Source organism: Hemiscyllium ocellatum, chromosome 39 (genome assembly GCF_020745735.1).
Source record: "Hemiscyllium ocellatum isolate sHemOce1 chromosome 39, sHemOce1.pat.X.cur, whole genome shotgun sequence".
NCBI lineage: Eukaryota > Metazoa > Chordata > Chondrichthyes > Orectolobiformes > Hemiscylliidae > Hemiscyllium > Hemiscyllium ocellatum.
The window spans coordinates 9,930,935-9,951,553 of record NC_083439.1 but is presented as its reverse complement, the minus strand read 5'-3'; the positions used below and the strand labels follow the sequence as shown (position 1 = coordinate 9,951,553).

Genomic DNA, 20,619 nt, shown 5'->3' with positions numbered 1-20,619 from the left:
AACCTGAGTGTCTCCACACCTCAGACAAGGGAAGAGGGTGGGAAGGTGGGACCTTCACCTCAAATGGGCTGCAGGGTCACTCTGCATTGCAAACCAACTGTCCAGCCAACTGAGAGAATCCCAACACACACATCCCTGCAAAGCTAGGACCTAATTATCACAAAATTGTACCCATCTCTAAAAGGAGTATGAACAGAATAGAATCTCGGAAATGTGAATCAGAAATAGAAATTGTTAGGAATTCATTCAAGATCAATGAATATGCAAAAGAGAAAAATAAAATGGGGGAACATGTCACAAGTCTGTTTTGAATAAACATGGATTCCTCATCTTTGAGAAATGATTTTTTGACATCTACCAGATTCTAAAAGGGATAGGAAAGCTAAACTTGGAAAATTCTGTTGTGTCGAATCATCGGGATAGGATGAGAGGTCACAGGCTGAAAATAATTTAATGCCATCTTTGAGACTGAAATGATAACTTTTGGTTTTCTCCTTAAAAGGCGATCAGCGCTTGGAAATAACTGCAGATAAAGCCCTCAAGTTGTTTCAGAACCTAAGGAATGCTGTCCGAAGTCACTGTGGATGGATGAGCTGAAATGGAATAAATGGCTTTCACCTTCTGTAATGAAGGTGTGTAGATTCTTCATTGAAATTGCATTGATCTTCCTTTTATCTGTTGTTTAGGTGAGATGTCAAACTGAGCCCACTGTCCTTTCAGCTGGGTGTAAAAGATCTCTCAGCACTACTTTCAAGGAGAGCAGGACATTCTCCATGGAGTCCTGGCCCACAGTTATCCCACAGCAGATTAACGTGGATTATCAAGTGATTATCTGACTGTTGTTTGCCAGTTTACAGAGTGAAATGGATTACTACACTCTCCTGTAACAATAGTGGCTACACTTCAAATTAATTCATTGTTTCAAAGCACATTGGTATTTTCTCATGTCTTGAAAGTGTCTTATATAAATGCAAGTCTTCCTTTACCAGATGTGGAGGTAATTACATGCCATGCATTTCCAGCACAAAAAAAAATGCTCTGTCTTGGGTTACTGACGTTTTTTTTCTGCTGTACTTATTCCTGAGACATCGGGAAACCTGGAATCTGTAAACACACTGAAAATCCAAGGTTTAAGGAGCAATTCAATCTCACTCACCAACAGGAAAACATTTGGTGATGCTTGTGTTTGAATTGAGATTGTTAAATATTAATGGCTTATAAATGATAAATGGCTTTTCTGTATTATTCAACAGTGGGATATTCCTTGTCAAGATGTAATTGTTCAAATGAATTATACTGCATGGTTGGCTCTCAGCATCTAGCAACAACACTGGAACAAACTTTCCAATTTCAGATTTATAATCATTTTTAGACTGATACATTGTAGAAAACATTTGCAGGGCTGAGAGGAAAGAGATGAAGGAGTGGGTCAGATTGGATAGCTTTTCAAAGAGCTAGAGGGCTGAATGGCCTCTTTCTATGCAGTACATTGCAGATTGTGTTTTGCTTCCTTTCTGTTCTTGTCAAGGTGAGCAATTAAAAAGTTCTCCTTTTGTATTCCATAAGCCCCAAACACTGGCTGAATAAAACATTCTTCACTCCTTTTCAGAGAGGTTGTTGCCCCTGGGTGAGTGATCTCAAAGCACATCTTTCAGCTAATGGGGTCCATTGATCTAGCTTGATGTGAGGAGGAACTTCTTCACTCAGAAAATGGTAAATTGCTGAAATAGTCAACCCTAGATACTCCATTATTGAGTTCTAGATCGAGTTCAACGGAATCTTGAACTGTCAGGGAAACATGGAAAATCGGTGCAGGTCCTTCGAGCCTGCAGCACCGTTTAATATGATCATGGCTGATCATGCAATCACGGCATCCCACTCCCATTTTCTCTCCATACCCCCTGAACCTTTTAGCTGCAAGGACCAGATCCAGCTCCCTCTTGAATATATCTAATGAAATGGCCCCAACAGCTTCCTGTGAGAGAGAATTCCACAGGTTCCCAGCTTTCTGACTGTGACTCCTAGTGCTGGACTTCCCCAACATCAGGAACAATCTTCCCATATCGAGCCTTTCCTATCCCATCTGGATTTTATAAGTAGGATGATTCTAAAACTGCCTTAAGAACTGACTAAATGTTATTCTCTTTTTTTGTCACCAGATTCATGCACATTAAGGTGAAGCATGTTGCAGCAGGTTAGATGGAGAGTAAACCTTGCTCTAAGCCAATGTGATTCCATTCATTTCCTGTTAACATCAGTGATGTTTCTTCATGACAGTTCGGAACCATATCTACAGGCTTACTGCACACACGTTCACTGGAACATTGTCTTTTTATTTTATACATTAATTTCCAGGATATGGACAAGACTGACATTTCTTGTCCAAAGTTACTTGCCTTTGTGCATCTGTGTGCTTATTTCCTTGAGCCACTCAGAGGGCTGTTACAATGGCATGGGACTGGATTCACATATTGTCTAGGCTGGACTGAGTAAAAGTGATGGTCTTCCTTCCCTTAATCATTTACTACATTACAAGAGTGACTGTTTTCAAAACCTGGCAAGTTCCTTGGGAGTCCTGAGGTTGTGAAGGGTGCTTTGGAAAGTCAGGATTTCTTAGTGAACCAACCCCTTTGTTTCTCTTATCTCCAAATATTCTTAAACCAAATTTAAATTTCTATAGGCTTTGAACCCATATTCTCTGAAAGATGAGTTTGAACCTCTGGATTACTACTCTAGTGTTATAACCACAACGTTTACCACACCCCACGACCAAGCTCATTCCATACAGACAGCAGGCAAAGGAAAACTGCATTCCATCAATTTCATTGCAAGTAATGGCCGATCTGCAAGCTGAGATAGCAAGCCAGCCAACCCACTGAGCTACCCAGCTACCTTTGTAAAGGCCCTCTGTTGCAGTGCATGAATCAACAATATTAAACAGAATCAACTGAGGTCTCAACCTTTCCCTTATCGAATTGACCTATGCTCAGGTAAGGACCTCATGCTCAGGATCCTGAGGCAGGTCCAACAGTGGAACCAATAAACTTTCAATGGTGATGGTGGAAGAGCTAGGAACGACAGCTGCTTCCAGGTGGAGGAAGCTTTTTCAACAGGATTCGTCTTTTCTTTAGACACGCGTGAAGAAGGAGGTGGGGAGAACGCCTCACACATTCCTTTCCCTCATCGTTTTGACCATTGAAATTGAAAATGGGAGCAATTATCAGTGACTGAACAGGAAAGATTGGAGGCACAGAGAAATAAGCAGATAATCTGCCATAGGTAGATCACTACTGGACCCCTTGATTGGAGTGACCAGTAAACCTGTTTTTTCTTCAGTGCTTTGAAAGTCGGAGGAGATGGGGAGAATTCCCTGTTAATGCCATGAAACATTTCTACTTGAGAAGTAGACAAAGATCTGGAATAATGTTTCTTTCAAAGGAGAGCATTCTGTATTTGTTTTAACCCCCAAGCTAAAATTGCTTTCAACTGAACCGTGCTAACACTGATTACCCTTCATATGGCAACTGGAGCAAGGGGTGTTATAAATTACCTTTGACCCTGTGAATTACAGGCAATTTGACAATTCTTTAAGTTTCAGTCCACCCATCATGCTAAGACAAGAAGTTCCCATTAATACAGCTTTGCTGAAGCTGAAATCAGGAGAGAACAGTCAGAACGTTGATTGAACGCGGCCCTTTTAAATGTACAAGGGCTATTTCACCAAAGTCAATAATAGCACCATCGCGATAGTGATGGTGCTAGTTCATGGTTTGCACCAGATTCAGGAAACTCCCCAGCAAAACCTTACAAAATTAGCATGAAGTAGTCCGGATGAAATTTCCTAAAAATTGGTATCGGACGTTTTATAGAGGGAATACCCAATTATAAGGAAGTATGTATGGTTAGCAGAAGATCTACAACAGCAAGTTACCAGGAAATTGCAGTGCGCAAATGAGAACACTTCCAATAGTTTCCGACTTTCCCCATCTCAGCCTGTGGGGTAGGTGCACAGAACAACTTCTGTAAGTATGTGGTAACTAGCTATGAGAAAGCTTGGTGTGGGTACACAGAGCACAAGTGAGTCCAGTCACAGAAAGCACAGATGGTAGAGTGGATGCTTTAGGCTATAAGGACAGTGGTTAGCAGCTGTGCATATTACTGTGAGTCCAGAAGTGTTTGGAGAGCCCATCACATCAGAACCTGCTCTCGGGTTTCAGGAAGTCGGAGACCAAGCAGGGCACCTCCTACTAATGCAATGGAAGCCAGCAGGACAGGAACCACCTTTGTTATCTCCACAAATGAGGCAAATATTGATATACCAAGAATGGCAGCAAACTTGGACAGTCCATTCAGAATTCCAAATGCAGTTGCCCTATAGAAAGAAAAATAGATTTAGTTCGTCACCAATCACAGCAAAATACATTTGACAGATAATGTTCTTACAAAAGTCTTGTGGTGCAGTTGTAGTGTCCCTACCTCTGTGCTAGTAACTCTGGGTTCAAGGACCATGCCAGGGCTTATTGGCCATGGATATGTGTATTTGTAATGTGACCAGACAGTTTGATTTGTCAGCATATAACTCTTTCCAATACACCTGATGGTAGGTGAGGAAATACAGAGAAGTCCTTTGGTCAGCTATCCTGCAGAAGACTAGAGCAAACCATTACCCATGAGCATAGACCAATTCAATCGAAGTCCATGGCCACTCCTTGGAAATGAGGATGGGAGAACAGACTATCAAATAGCAATACAGATGTTCCAATTACTGTGGAGACTATATATGAGACATATGAAGTGACCCCTCAAAGTGTGCTCTCACTGTGGTTAAGCACTTAAGAAAGACTGGGCTGTTTGAACTTCAAGCTTGCATCTTTATTTTCTACTTAAAACTAAGAAGGTACCACTGTGGTATAATAGTTGCAGTGTTTAACTTTTAACTTTGCTCTTTCTTTCTACCTTGTTCTTCAGATTCTGTCCCTAGATACTTGTACCTAATGTGCGGCCTTGTGTGGTGTGCTCCTGTACTTTTGTATTTGATACATGTGACAATAAAATCAAAACCAAATCAAATAACATAATGATAACTTGTGGGGCGATGACATTAATTTTCAAAATGTTGACAGATAAGTCAGAAAAGTTCAGAGAAGGAATGACCCTAAGCTGTTTTGAGAAAATTAATTATGCAATGTCTTTTCCAGATCTTTGATTGATGAAAAAGAAATGGGAGCTCCATGAAGAGCAATTTCAAAGGAGCTTTACTATCCTATATCTCACTATTACTAGGCTGAGGGAGTATTTGATACTGACACAGTGTGCCTGAAAGAAAAAAGCATTGTTTAACCCAGCACTAATTCCCCTCACCTTGAGCAGAGCATTGGCAACATGAAACATGTTGCAAAGCAGTAAGGTTTTATGATGCCTGTGTATCCTAGATGAGCTGAAAATGTGTTGCTGGAAAAGCGCAGCAGGTCAGGCAGCATCCAAGAAACAGGAGATTCGACATTTCGGGCATAAGCCCTTCTTCAGGAATGAATGGTCCTAGATGAACCAACACACATGCTGCAAACATATGGGAAAGGATTCAGACCTACCTTTTATCTGTGGAATAGAGTTCCACTGTGATCACATCCAATGCATTCCAGGCTGCAATACTGACACCACAGAACAGACACTGCATTCCAATCATGGCTGACTCACTGTTGCCAAAAAACAGGAAGAAGCAAGTAATGGTCGACAACAGCATGGATCCACCTTTAAGACAAAATTAAACAAGAGTTGCCACATTATAACACTCACTGCCTCCAATCACTGTGGAAGGCAATTTGAGACATTTTGATAGGACGAGGCTTCTGTTATCTGTCTACCAATCATTCATTGACTATGTTGTGAAGGAGCCAGTGTTGGACTGAGGTGTACAAAGTTAAAAATCACACAACACCAGGTTATAGTCCAACAGGTTTATTTGGAAGCACTAGCTTTCGGAGCGCTGCTCCTTCATCAGGTGGTTTATTAGGACAGCCACCTAATGAGGGAGCAGCACTCCTAAAGCTAGTGTTTCCAAATAAACCTGTTTGACTATAACCTGGTGTTGTGTGATTTTTAACTAATGTCATTGACTAAGCAGTTATGCCTCTCTCCTTCATTAGCTTTTGCTCCCCCCGAGAAACTCTTTGAACTGAAGGGCTGTGTGAAACATCAGTTGTTGTCAGGCCAGATTGCAGCTTCCAGTTCCCCAAAATACATTGAGAAATGCAGAAGTTCTTCAGATAATAAGCATAGCTATTTCAACCAATTAATCTTGACAAATAATGCTTGGAGTCATCAAACTGAAAGTAAACTATTTCAACAGCATTGTATTTCTGCTCCATTTTGAGCACACTTAAAGGAAAACTGCAATCACAACCGAAAACTAGGTTCAGTTATCTCAGTTGGCTGTGCAGCTGATTTATAATACAGCGTGAAGCCAACAATTCAGGTTGAATTCCTGCATCTTCTCAACCTCTTCCCCTTGCTTGACCCTCAGGTTAAAACACCATCTTCCAACTGGGCTGCAACACCATATGTCGTCTTTCCCTTGTGGTGCCATCCTGACTATAGAGACACCAGAGGGAGCTGTGTTCTCAGAGTAGAATATCAACACAACATTTGTCATGTGAAAAAGAGGAATATCGATGCAGGAATTGGTCATTCAGCCCTTCAAACTTGTCCCCCAGAAGCACTGAGCTGCCTATTGGCACCTAGTGGCTATACATTCAGATCAGGCAAGAAGAGAGGTCTTAAACTAATCCGAGATAATGTGATCATCTCTTTCAAACAGTCACTACCTTCAGAAAGAAACTACCTGCAAGCCTCCTTGTTCATACAGCAGCCCCCTTGTACCCGTGGGGGATATTTTCCCGGATGTGCCATAGAGGCCCAGAAATGCGGATAGGAGTGAATCCGTTCATTTCAATGGGAAATATACCTTCCCAGCAGCCTCCTGGTTCCCTATAATATGTTCGGGGTGCGGTAATCTGCGGGTAACTGAAACTGTGGAAAATGATTCCGCAGATGGGGGGGGGGGTTTCCCTGTATTAGCAAATGCAAACTGGTGAAGTAGATCATCTAATCTTACAAGATCCTTAATGGACTTGATGTTTCTCACTGTCGGAGAGTCTAGGACCAGAGATAATAATCACAGTGTATGATGTTGCCCCGTTCAGATAGAGATGAGAAGGCATTTCTTCTCTTAGATGGTAGTAAATTTGTGGAATTCTCTCCTGCGGAGGGCTGTACAGACTGGGCCATTAAGTATATTCAAGGCTAACAGAGGTAGATTTTTAATTTATAAGAGAATCAAGGATAATGGGAGATAAAGCAGGAAAGTGGAGTTGAGTATCATCAGATTCTGGATTAGTGGTGCTGGAAGAGCACAGCAGTTCAGGCAGCATCCAACGAGCTAAAAACATTGACTACAGATCAGATCAGCCATGATCTCCTTGAATAGCAGAGCAGAATCGACAGGCTGAAAGGCCTACTTCTGCTCTTACACCTTATAGTGTTATCTTGACAGTTACACATAACTTTGTGTAACTAATTGTGGTCTTCCTAAAGAGACAAGTTTGGGGAATGCATCCTTCCTGAAAACAATGTCCTTTTAAATCCATGCGTTTTGCTAAGACAGATTATATAATGCAGTGGAGAGGATTTGGAATTGTTTGCTAAGAATATAACGGACAGTGACAGATGTAAAATAAGCCTGCATGAAGCACTTATTTAAGAACATAAGAAAGAAGTGCAGGATTAATACACTCGAGTCTTTCCCATCATCAACTTCACTTTCCTGCCCACTTGCCATATTCCTTAAATCCCTGAGAGATCAGAAATCCAGCCTTGAATACACTCCTCTGGTAACAGAAAATTGAAAAGATTCCCAAGCTTCTGGGTGAAGAAATTTCCTCCTCATCTCAATCCTAAAGAACTAACCCAAGTGCTGCTTTTGAAGGTTCCTGAGCCAGGGGCAACAACATCTCCTGCATACCCTGTCAAACCCATTCTTAAGCTTCCATGTTTCAATGAGGCAAACATTTCTTCTTCATAATTGCAGACAGCAGTTCCCCAATTTACTCAACAATTTATCACAGGTCAACCTTCTCATCTCACATCTTCACTATATCCCCTCTGAAGCAACTATATCCACCCTCAGAGATGGGGCCAAAACTGCCCATTGCACTCCAGATGTGATCTCTTAAGTCCAATACAAGTGTAGAAGGACTTCCATGTTCATGTACCTCACTTGCCTTGGAAGAAAGACCAATATGCCATTTGCTTTCCTATTCACTTTATGCAAAAGGCCTGGAGCATTGAATAATCATTTGGTTTTGACCTTAATAATCAAGACGAAGCAGGTGCTCCTATAAATAGATTTTACTGGTTTGTTTTTCTTCCAATATTCTGTTCTTGGAATTGCTGATTCCTGGAAAGATGCAAATTAACACAGGCACCAGCTGGTGTTCTCAAAGAATAGGACCAGCTCATTTTAGGGATAAGCCTACACAGTGAATGTTGGCAATATGAGGGTTTAACAACTGAATCACTCCCTGTTCCTACGTGACAGTCATGTACCTTCAGCAGTAATCACAGGGTAGTGATCAAGAGCAGCCATCTACAATGTTCCATCTCTTCCTAGCTCAGGGCAGTGCACTGAAATAATCCTTTGATCAGTTTTTCATCTCTATGCATTTCTCATTAAGCCTCTCTCTTCACTGCAAGTTCTAAGAGGCTTAATCAAACCAATAATGCAGACCCAATACCGAATATGGGAAGTTTAAACGTGGTTGCTCATGGAGAAAGAATTTTGAGCAAAGTACTGGAGGGCATCTGATGTCCATGGAGCAGTTCCCTGGCTTGTGTTGGGTGCCTTCAGGAATGGAGGGAACAGACAAGGGTGGAGGAGGGTGGAAGATAGGGGTGGGGGTGGAGAAGGGGAATAGACAGAGGTATGGGGGAGGAAGGGAGTAGACAGAGCTACGGGAGAGGAAGGAGTAGAGGGGGTGGAGGAGAAGAGTAGATAGGGTAGAAGTGATTGAGGAGAGTAGACAGGGATAGGAGTGGAGGGGAGTAGACAGGAGTAGAAGTGATCAAGGGGAGTAGACGGGGTATGGGGGAGAAGAGGAGTAGACAAGGTATGGGTGGAGGAGGGGAATAGACAGGGGTGGGAGTGATTGAGGGGTGTAGACAGGGTTATGGAGGGAGGAGGGGAGTAGACGGGGTGGAGGAAGGAGGGGAGTAAAAGGGTAAGGGTGGAGAAGAGGGGGTTGACAGGGGATGGAGTGATTGAGGGGAGTAGACAGGGGTTGGGGCGTGACGGGGTCGGTACTGGCTGGTTACCAAATGGAGGAAAATAAACTCAGAGAAAATGTTCTCCACGACTCATAGTCAAGATCAGGCAGAGGATAGGGGGCGAGTGGGTTTGCCTATGATAAGACTGACTAAGTGAAAATGGAAAACCTGCGGTGAATATCAAAGGTCAAACTCACTAACACAGCAAGATAACAAATAGCAGGGTCTATAAATTGGAGCAATTTAAACACAGGAGAAGCCTATACTCTACAAAGCTGCCATGCATGCACTTAAATAAACATAAATGTTCACTATTTGAATGAAAATGTAACATTAATGACAGGGCCCACTGTGTAGGACAACACCAAGGCTGGCAAGTGTAGGACATGGGGGCTGAATGAATATCGGGAACAGAGAATTAAATCAATAACTTTTTTTGACAAGTGACCCACTTTAGAAATGACCTTCTCGGTAATCACTCTGAAAGCCATGGAATCCTTTGGCTCCATTAGTGGACTGTTTAGAGATAAACAAATGAGATGACTCGAGCCCTTCCTGAGTTTAAACTGGGAAGCTGTAGAAGGCAGCTCTGTCGTTGAGTGATTTAAACACCAGACGACAAAGCGTGCCTCGTGGGTTTACTACATTCTGTATGTTGGCCATAACTGATCATAAAAGTGACAGGTCTGCCTGACTGAAATTTCTCTCTGGCTTCAGATCTGTTAGGAATTGCAGAAATGAGAAAATCCATTAACTGCCTGAGCTTCATCATGCTTGCCTTAAGCCTATTTCGTTACACAGGCAAGGCCATAAAAGAGTGAATTTCTTCTTTAATTGAAGCAGAAAGTATTGATCCAGAGTAGTATATCTGCCATTGCTTTTTTCATTTAAACCCCTTTCTTAAATATTTTCAATCAATTTTGCAAGATTTATCTATCAGCTAAAATAGTCCTAATACCAAATCAGAACTGTAGCTCTTGCGATTGGAGATGTGTCTTCTTTGAAAATTACTTTCTCTCCATAGGTGGCCTATTGAACTCCCCCTTACCTGCCCACTCCTTCATATAATACCCAAAGTGAGATTCTTCAATACTTTCTACAATCATTAGGACGTCTGTTGTTGAGTAATTCCATTAAAGTCAACTTTAGCCAGAATCCTATCTTCTGCCCAAACCCTCATCTTGCTACATGGTGACAATGGTCGTAGAGCCATTGGACCAGAAACAAGTGGCAGATCACCATAGTGAAGGCCAGTGACAGTACAGTGCAGTAGATGAAAGCCTTTAAAGGGTCTCCTGACCACCTGGACAATCTGCCAAACAACAGTGACAGCGCTGTAGGAGAATGGCGAACACTCGGCTGAACGATGAATTCTGCTCATCCCTTCACCCCCAACAAAATTTCCCGATCTTACAGGTGCCCAAGCAAACTGCACAAGGACAGGGTCACCAGGAAGTCTGCGGTGTCAACAGAGGTAAAGCACTATCCGCCATTTTACAACTGAATGATGCGATGAAACTCATTGCATCTCAGTTTCACAGAGTAATGGCTACGCAATGAATTCCTGATTCCTAAAACTCTTTCAAGGACTGACATGGCTTCTCTTTGTCCCCACTGAGAGCAGGTTTTATCAGATTTTCTATCAATACAGAAAGTGCCTTTGACTTAGCGTTGCCAGGACATGTAACATGGAGTCCTCCAATTAAAACACTTCATCATTCCTTCAGTTCCAGCCCAAGAATTGCAGCCTTTTGTTCACTTGCTCCATCCATTGTTTTTCTGTTCATTTATGGGATGAGGGCATTACTGGCCAGGCAGTATTTATTGCCCAGGGGGCAGTTGAGAATCAACCACATGGATGTGGGTCTGGAGTCACACATAGGCCAGACCAGGTAAGGGTAGCAATTTCTTCCAAAAGTAGAGGGCATAGGGTTAATGTGAGAGGGGAGAGACTTAAAGGGGACCGTAGGGACAGCTTGCTTCACACAGAGAGTGGTGTATGTATGGAATGAGCTGATTAGCATGGATGAGTAGGACCAAAGGGTCTGTTTCCATTCTGTAATCTTTAAACGACATGAGTGAACCAGATGGAATTTTCCTGACATTTGACTCACAGTTATCATGAGATTCTTAAATCCAGAGTTTTATCAAATACAAATTCCACCCTGGTCTCCAGTAACATTTCCTCGGGTCTCTGCATTAACAGTCCAGTGTTAATACCACTAGGCGGTCACCTCACTCTGAAAAGTACATTCTACTTCTACCTTTTCTAACCCAACCAATTTCATCCAATCCTCCATAACATTCTCTCTGTGATATCCCTTTTTGAAGGTGACAAGTCTCAGTGTAAGTGATGATGACAGTTCATCACCCTGGCACTGACCCTCAGTCTTTACTATCCCATTGCTACATTCAGGACTGAAAGGACTTCACTTTGCCGCATCAAGTAAATCTCTATGACACTCCAGTTGATGCCTTCCCACAGCCTTCAGTCTGCCCTCCCAGAACCTGCGCTCAAAGACCAATCAACACAAACTAGCATTTTAATCACTGAGAGGTTGGCTTTCCCAAGGGGTTCCTCTGTCTCCAAGAAGTTTCATGGGAACTCAAGAGAAACAGGAAATGTAGCAGTGTTTCTCAAGATGTTTCATGGATCTCCTGCCAAACATCCTTCAGGAGAACTCCCAAGGGAATACTGCCTCACATGTTTGAACACAGTTAGATGAAAATGACAGATACGTAAAGGCCAGCAACTCCATCAAACCTGTCCCAGATCGTCCATGGTCAAGAATACTTGGCCCAGCTCCCGCTTAGAGAAAGGGTAAGCATGCACCATATCACACACAACCAATAATTCATTCCAAAGGCTCAACTATCTCAAGGAAGGGAGAACCATCTGACATCAAAGCTATAAGAAATCGTATAAGGACATACTGACCAACGACACATCGAGCTATTTAATCAGTGATGGGTTAGATTTTAGAAAAAGTAATCAGAGGAAGAAAAATAACAGGCACTTCATGCCCCAGCCTGCACAGCCTTTGGTGATGAAGAATTCCACAGATTTACTATCGTCTGAGAGCAATAAAATTCCTCCTCATCTCTGTCTGAAACGGGTGTTCCCAATTATAAGTTTCTGGGTGGACCAACACTGCAGCCAGTTCTGGTCCACACTTTTAAAAAGGATGTAAGGCTTTCAGGAATGAGTGAGCTCAGTTCGAAGGTTAGATTAGATCAGTGATTCTCAATTGGTTTTTGGCAACAGCTCCCTTAGGAGCTCTTCTCAGGTTCCAGGGCCCCCCTTTTAAACAGGGATACAACACAGACAGATAGGCAGAAAGTCATTTATTATTGAACTTCAGGAAACCTTGAACATTCTGACATGCTGGACAAAACTTAAAAAAAAAGACCGTATGAAATTAAACATCTATCAGGCTTAATGCGATCCTTGAGCTTGGTGCTTTTCTGTAAGCTCTGTAAGCTCCAAATGAGGTGTTTCATCGGTTCAGTTACCAGAGGGTCTATAAACCCTTGGGGCTCCCCTTCTCACAGTTTTCAGTCTGTGGGCCCCTAAGGGGGTCATACAGTGCCCATTGAGAATGGCTGAGTTAGATTATTCTCCTTGGAGGAAAGGAGTTTGAGGGAAGATATGAGGCGCACAATGTTATGCCAGGTTTAAAGCAGACAAAGAAAATGTGTTCCTTTTTGTTGGTGGTACAAGGACTAGCAAACATAGCTTTAAGGTTTTGCAGAGGAGAGGCAGAGAAGATGTAAGGACAAATGCAGTGATAATGGAACTCCCTACCTGGGAGGACGGCACAAGCAGAGACAATCAATGGTTTGAAAAGCAAATTGGATGGCCCAGTGAAGGAAATAAATTTTGCATGGTTACAGGGGAATGGGACTGACTGGATTGCTCTATAGAGAGCTAGCATGAACTCAATAGGCTGAATGGCCTCATTCTGTGCTATAGTGGCTTTGTAAACAAAATGCATGGCCCAGGATTACCCCCAACCCACACACTGAGCAACGAGCCAATTAACACCCTAGATCTCACTCAGCTCCCACCTTTCCCATCAAAAGATTGACTCTTTATGAGGTTGCCAATGACAACTCACCAATCATCTTAATCCTTCCGATTTTATCCATAAAGAGTGCAGACACAATGTTTCCCGGCAACACAGCCAAAGAGCCCAGGAAACTGACCAGGTAAGTAAGAAATGCAGTTTCAGCATCATCACTGAAATCGATCTGGCAGCCTTCCTTATTGTGGAGGAACGTGCTGTTTATAAATCTGCTGTGAGCGAATCGCGTCTTGAACAGATCTGCAAAAGAAAGAAGAGTTCTATGTGATGGCATGCGAGATATATGAAGGGATACTCGTCCACAATGTGGGTGAAGGCACCTTTCTGGAGTAAAGCAAGGAGGAGCTCCATTCTGAATGCCTCCTTGTGATATACCAGACGTGAGGGTAACTACATGGCACATTGGAAAGGGAGCTTTGACATAACAGATCTGGGAGAGCTGGACATCAATAATGTGTCACCTAAAGTGAAAAAGCTTTCCCACTTCCCCTCACGGACATTTTTCTTCTTAATAAAGATAAAATCTCGCTGGAAACAACATTTGACAAATGTACCAAAACAAAACAAAACTCCTTTATTGCCTGAGCCTGTCTTTGTAAGATTATTAATGACACCCAAGCTGATCTCTATGCAATCGGCTGTGTGTAGACAAAAGTGTGCACGTTTGATGGGGTCTTGTGGAGCAATGGTAGTGACCTTATTTCTGAGACAGGAGATCTAGGTTCCAGTCCGACCTGCTACAGAGGTGTGTCACAGTGTGCTTGATAAGGCTGATTAAAATATTTACTAATAACATTCTCGTGTACACGGTGCTATTGGTATGTTTTCTCTTTAGCAATGCTGATGGTTTTTTTCCTTCTTCACTGTGAAATCATCCCTTTCTCCATTATTCTAAAGCTCCTCTTTCTCCATCTCTCTTTTTCTCCGCCTCTCCCCATGGCTCTCTCTCTCTCTCTCTATCTCTGTCTGACCCATCCATCCCACAACACAACTGTGTTCTTCCCTCTTCCACTGGCCATCTCTCCTCATCCCTATTCTTTTCCCAGATTTCCTGCATCTACAACCTTCAATTTGGCCAAATGCCTTTAGTCTAGACAAGAAAAATGCATCCCTCTATTTTACTCATTGCAATTGGAATCCCAAGAAAGGACAAATTTCAGCATCAGATTAAAGGAATTATTTGACTTTTCCACCTTTGGATTTGAATCCAAGTCAGGCGGGTAATACTTATTAGGTTAACACAGACAACATAAACACACCATCTGTTAAAAATTAATTACAGTTTGCTATATGAAGTGACAGAGATATAATCAAATCTGCCTCAAGAATTAATCATTTGCTGCCATTTTTAATTATGTCACACTCAATGCGATCTTAATCATTTTGTTTCATCCTATCTTAGAACTGAACTGAATTAGAAACAGCTGCAAATGTAATTCAAATAAATATCTATCAGTGATGCTATTATACAGTTCAGAAGCAAGTAACTCTCTCCACTTTCTTTAATTATGCTGTTGAGCCATGTTATGATACATCTGAACGATAGGTAGGACTTGAACCTTCTGACCCAAAGGTAAGAACAATGCTACCACAGAACACCAGCTCATGTCCCAGTATTTTAAGGGTTGAGAGTGTGCTGCTGGAAAAGCACAGCAGGTCAAGCAGCATCTGAGAAGTGAGAGAATCGACGTTTCGGGAAAGGCCATTCCTGGTGAAGGGCTTGTGCCTGAAATGTCAATTCTCCTGCACCTGGGATGCTGCCTGATCTGCTGTGCTTTTCCAGCACCACACTCTCGACTCTGATCTCCAGCATCTGCAGTCCTCACTTTCTCCAAGCATTTTAATCCTGGCCATTTAAAAAAAAACATGAGATGGAATTTGTAAAGGGAATGTTAAAACATGGCATAATAAGAATCTTGGAATCTCCAGGCTATAATGTTGTAATAAAGGTTATCACACTAAAACCTTGTTTTGCACTGTGTATAGTTCAGGAGAATGACAAACTTATTTCATCTACAGCATCTCCCAACCTCTCAACCGCAGGCAGCAGATGCCTGGGAGCGCCAGTCATGTTCTACTCCACATTAAAAACCGTCTTGACTTGGACATTCATACTGCAATTTTTTCACCATCGCTGAGTCAAAGTCCTGGAACTCTTTAATGCAGCATGGAGTTTGTACCTACACCACACAGATTACAACGCTTCAAGAAGATAATGTACCATCTGCTCCAAAAGGGGATGGGTTGTGTTCTTCAACCTTGCCACTGATGGCTGTATCCCATGAGTGATTAATAATAAAAGAAATTGACTGAACACATACAGAATAGCAGCTTAGGGGTTCCAACTGGACCCAGCTCTCCTTGGGCTTGGGAAGGAGGAACGGGGTGTGGCAGAGAGAGGAAATCAGCTCTGTTCTTAAACACAGCTGTTCACAAAAGGAGCCTCTCTATTACTATCGACAACTACCAACCATGGAGAACGGGTACAGGAATCTGGTATCCATGGGTTACCAAATCAGCAAGGATGAGCACCTTCACTAATGGGTAGAAAATCAGGGTTAATAAATTATAATCTGTGGGTCTTAATTAATGAGGGTGGGCTGTTTTCTTCCATCTCGTTATGTTTGTAGAATGGGACACCTCCTTATGCCATTGGCGAATGGAGACAACGATCATTCCACATCTCAGCTCTCCCATGGGAATAGTGATTGGAACAGACAAAGCAGCGAAAGGCTGACCTGTGTTATAGAAGAGAGTCGCTATGAAAGTGCAGTTCCTAAAGTGTGTGTTCGTCGATGTAATGTCTTCAAAGTAGCATTCCTCAAACAAGGAGTCTTCAAAGGTTACAGATTTAAATTTAATCCCAATGAATCTGTCCAGAAATAAATTTGCAGTTAGAAAAATACAGGGGCTTGGAGTATTACACAAGACAACATGTCACACAATGAGCATTATGCAGCTTGGATTTGTATGTATACTTTCTGCAAGACCCCATGGCCTCAACTACATCTCATGGTACAGCAGTACATGCTCTAACTACTCCCAGTGTGTGTAAAGGGAAAATATCTTTTACCTCTCTATTACTTTCTGGTTATTTCTAACAGCAATGTGGATTTACCTACCCCATGCAGTTGTTCAAGAAGGTGACTCACTAACTCAATTAGAGTTGGGCAATAAATGCTGGCTCAACCAGCAATGCCCACATCCTACGAATGAATTAAAAAAACATTCTTTCTATGACATGACCATCAAAATGCAGATAACAGTAACTAATGCCCAGTATAAACTGATCATAATATCTTCGCTCTTGTTCCCAGTTTAAAAGCCAAGATCCTATTTGTTTATATTCCTTCCCAATAGTCCCAGGAGCAATTACTGAGTTAGTATGAAGCCAGGGACTCTCTGCAGTTCAGAGCCTGGAGCTGATTGAGTAACACCAAGCATAAGCTTCTACAACAACCAGACAGAAGTGAGAAAAACATCAGTGATTGGCAAATCAATGACTGCCAGGCCAGATCTCTCTTGGCTGCCTCTCAATGTTTGCCCTGTGATTTTACAATGGACTTCACTTGAATGTGATTCCTCTACATGAGATTTAATGGTATGGTTTTGTGGTGCAATAGAAAACTACACATGTAAGTCTGGCTAATCCAAGGTAGTCCACACTAGTCCAGGACTTTGTAGTCTCATAATAATACAGTCTATACTGTTTCAAACTCTAGACTCTGTGCTGTTGACAAGATAACAGCTTGAAATGTACTGAATGTTAAAAAGATCAGGATTATTCTGATCAGTAGATAGAGTGAATACTTGTCCCACTCTGCTGGCCTGACGCTCCACAGTAGGTTTACCTGACATTGATGTACTCTCCTTCTGTATGCAGCTGGTTCTCCAGTGTGAAGTTAAACGTAAAGTCTTCAACTCTCTCCTGATGAAATGTCTTCATTTTGGATTCATACTCTTCATTTTGAAAGTACTTGATCATGTCCGGGAACCACACTGTCAGTCCATAGTAGCTGAATAAGAGCAGAATCCAAATTGAGTAAAATTCAATATACAGTTCCACAGCCTGTTAATACTTAGTAAATGCCTCAATCCAGTGTGACAAAGCTGCCTAATCATTAGTTTATTTGTCAATTGTTAAACGAATGAGAAGTTGAAATTGAAGGCAGTCCTGAAAAAGTAAAAAAAAACAGTGAAACTTGTGAATGACTCATACTGGTCCAACCTGGTTTGTATGCATCTGAACCATGCTGTAATACAACCAGTACATTCATTTCTCTTTTTTTTGCTGTTTCTTCTTCTGGGACCAATAACATAAGAGTCCAGTAAATTAGGACTTCTGACCTTAACCAGCTCTCTCAACTTTGTAAACCAGACTCAGTCTGGGATCAATACTGGCTTTGACCAATTGGTTGACTTGCATTATTAACTTGTGAACATCATGGTGACAACAAGTTGTGTTTAGCTTCGAAAGTTGGGGTCATCAACAAGCGTGCTTTGATGCGTCGATAGTGTGACCAGATTTCCAAAAATGAAAACCCCAAAATTCCCCTGAAGCACCCTCACAACATAGACAGACTTCCTTTTGCCATCCCCACAGGTACAACAGACTCTCTGCTTGTTATCATTGACGTACCTGAAAAATTGAGAGACTATTTCTTCTTTTTAAGTTCATTCCCCACCTGGGCCTGAAGAAACTACATCCTGCAGATGTCAACAATCAGAGAAGAGCCTTCCTATTTTCCTGTTATGGGGACCAGGCAGGATTGTGGAGTTGAGGCTGAGGTAAGATCAACCATGGTCATTTCAAAAGGTACAGCAGGCTTGAGAGGCTGAATGGCCTCCTCCTGTTCTAGTTCATATACTTCTGCTGCCCACTTGCTGTCTGCCTCACCCTGATGAGCTGTGCAGAAGTTATCATGGAATCATACAACACAGAAAATGCCCTTTGGCCCTTCATTTCTGAACCAGCAAAACTACTCCAAGTCTACGTTAGTCCCACTTGCCAGCCCTTGGCCCACAGCCTTGAATATTACAACAGTTCAAGTGCTCAACTAAGTACATTTTAAAAATTCGGAGGCTTCCTGTCTCTGCTCCCTTCTGAAACTTCACCTGAGGAAGCGGCAGTACTCCAAACGCTTGTGATTTCAAATAATCCTATTGGGACCATAATCTGGTGTCTTCACTTGTGACCCTCTCCAACCCAGTCCAACATTGGCACCTCCTCTTTGTGCTTTCCAAGACACTTTCCAGATTTCCACCAGATGGATGAAAATAATTGCCTCAAATTCCCTCTAAACCTCCCAAGTTTCACCTTAAAATTCTGCCCCTCATAACTGACCCTTCAGCTCAGGTGAATAGCTGGTTTCTATCCACCCCGTCATACCCCTCGTAATCTTATATGTCCCAATCAGGACCCCCTCAAACCTTTCTGTTCTGAAGAAACTAATCTGAGCTTATCCAGTTCTTTCTTCATACCTGAAGTGCTCCAACTCAGGCAACATTCTGCTGAATATCATCTGCTATCCATCCAGTGCAATCCAGTACTCCAGCTGTGGCCTAACCAAAGTCTTGTACAGCTCTAACATAATAACCCTGCTTTTATAATATATGCCATGACTGGCAAAGGCATGTGTCCCCTATGCTAGCTTAGCCACTCTAATGACCTGCTCTGCCACCATCGGGATTTTGTAAATCGAATGCCACGCTGGCAGAACAGAGCAACACCCTGCGCCGAATGTGAGACGATCCAGGTGATTTACGGAGCATTTGCAAACTTAAACTCCATTCCAAACCATCCCACTGCTGCAGAATGAATTGGAAATCTGTCAACTGGGAGCATCTGCACCATCCTGAGGAAACGGCTGGATGTTTTAACGAGAAACCAGAACTGTCCTGTCAAACCTGGTATCGCTGGTCACCCAAAGTGTGGAGGGTATTGCATGGGGAGCTTATCACTCAGTCGGAAGGAGATTCTCTCAGATAGCTGTGGCTCCGCTCATCTTTAGCTCTCTAGTGTTGTGAAAATTCAGGTTTCAGTATCCAATTCGATTCCCAGGAGAACATAAAAATTAAAGACTGAGTGATTTTTCACTGTTGATGCTTTGCTAGATCAGCACTAACCTGAACGATAAGGTGAACCAAACCACTGCGAGGAACAGAGTTGTCATCCTGTACTTAGGTGTAAAACAAAGCAACATGTTCTGCCAAACCTGAAAAATAGTCAAAACCCTAATGTCAGAAACTACTTGTGGATAATCCCCTGTGGCACTGTTTTATAACCATTATATTCCACCTTAATCAGTGAGAAAAGTATCAACATTAAACACAATGTTGTTTAGCTTTCATATAGTGACAGTCACATGTAATGTCTCTCATACCTTAAAGATTGGGTCTTTAGACTGACAATTCCAACAATTTACATTGAATTAAATCAGCAACCATACCATAAATAAGGGATTAAAAAGGACAGTAAATGCAGGGTAGCCCTGATGAACTGGTCAGTAAATCCACAATGTCAATGCAGGATGATATGATTAACATATTGATTAACGATCAATACTGTAATGTACAAAAAGATATTTGACGGTTGAGAAGCAGACTTTGAACTTGGTGTTGGCATTTCAACATTTCAATGTTTATGTTACCAGTAACGTATCTGAGACAATCATATAGACCAATCATAACCCATTGATGTTTTATGGAGAAATTTAAGGACAAAAATACCAGACTGTTTAGGTGGAGCTTGTTGTTGCAGCCATTCAATGAGAAAATTATGCATGTGGCAGGAGGAGATTGCCGATGCATTGTCAAGACTTGAATGAGAAACAGAGGCGTTCATTGGCAGGAGTACAACAGACTGAAAGAGAATGTCATTGTGCGTGTTTGCATGTTTATAGTCAATGTAATGTGCATGTGTGTTGTAGAGTACTACCAGTTTAAGATTAAAGAGTTTTAACATGAAGCCATGTTTGGGTATTGATTGTCCATTTTTTTGAAAGGGGGAGATGTGGCGATACTGCTCCTTTAACAAGGTTATAGAACATGGAACATAGAACATTACAGTGCAGTACAGGGCCTTCGGCCCTAGTTGTTGTGACGACCTGAAGCCCACCTATCCTACATTATTCCATTTTCATCCATATGTTTATCCAATGACCATTTAAATGCCCTTAAAGTTATTGAGTCTGCTAATGTTGCAGGCAGTGCA

General features: G+C 42.1%; 1 protein-coding gene across 2 annotated transcripts in view; it reads right to left on the bottom strand.

The window, feature by feature from the left end:
- Nucleotides 1-288: 288 nt before the first annotated feature.
- LOC132834406 (synaptic vesicle glycoprotein 2B-like) overlaps nucleotides 289-20,619 on the bottom strand; it is a 54,443-nt gene continuing 34,112 nt past the window's right edge. For both annotated transcript variants that reach the window (XM_060853302.1, XM_060853303.1), the window contains exons 7-12: nucleotides 19,533-19,621; nucleotides 17,258-17,422; nucleotides 16,145-16,278; nucleotides 13,440-13,646; nucleotides 5,592-5,751; nucleotides 289-4,372 (exon numbers count right to left, since the gene is read on the bottom strand). In XM_060853302.1, coding sequence (XP_060709285.1) covers nucleotides 4,189-4,372; nucleotides 5,592-5,751; nucleotides 13,440-13,646; nucleotides 16,145-16,278; nucleotides 17,258-17,422; nucleotides 19,533-19,621 — 939 coding nt within the window. In that variant the 3' untranslated portion in view covers nucleotides 289-4,188. The remainder of the gene's footprint in view (nucleotides 4,373-5,591; nucleotides 5,752-13,439; nucleotides 13,647-16,144; nucleotides 16,279-17,257; nucleotides 17,423-19,532; nucleotides 19,622-20,619) is intronic.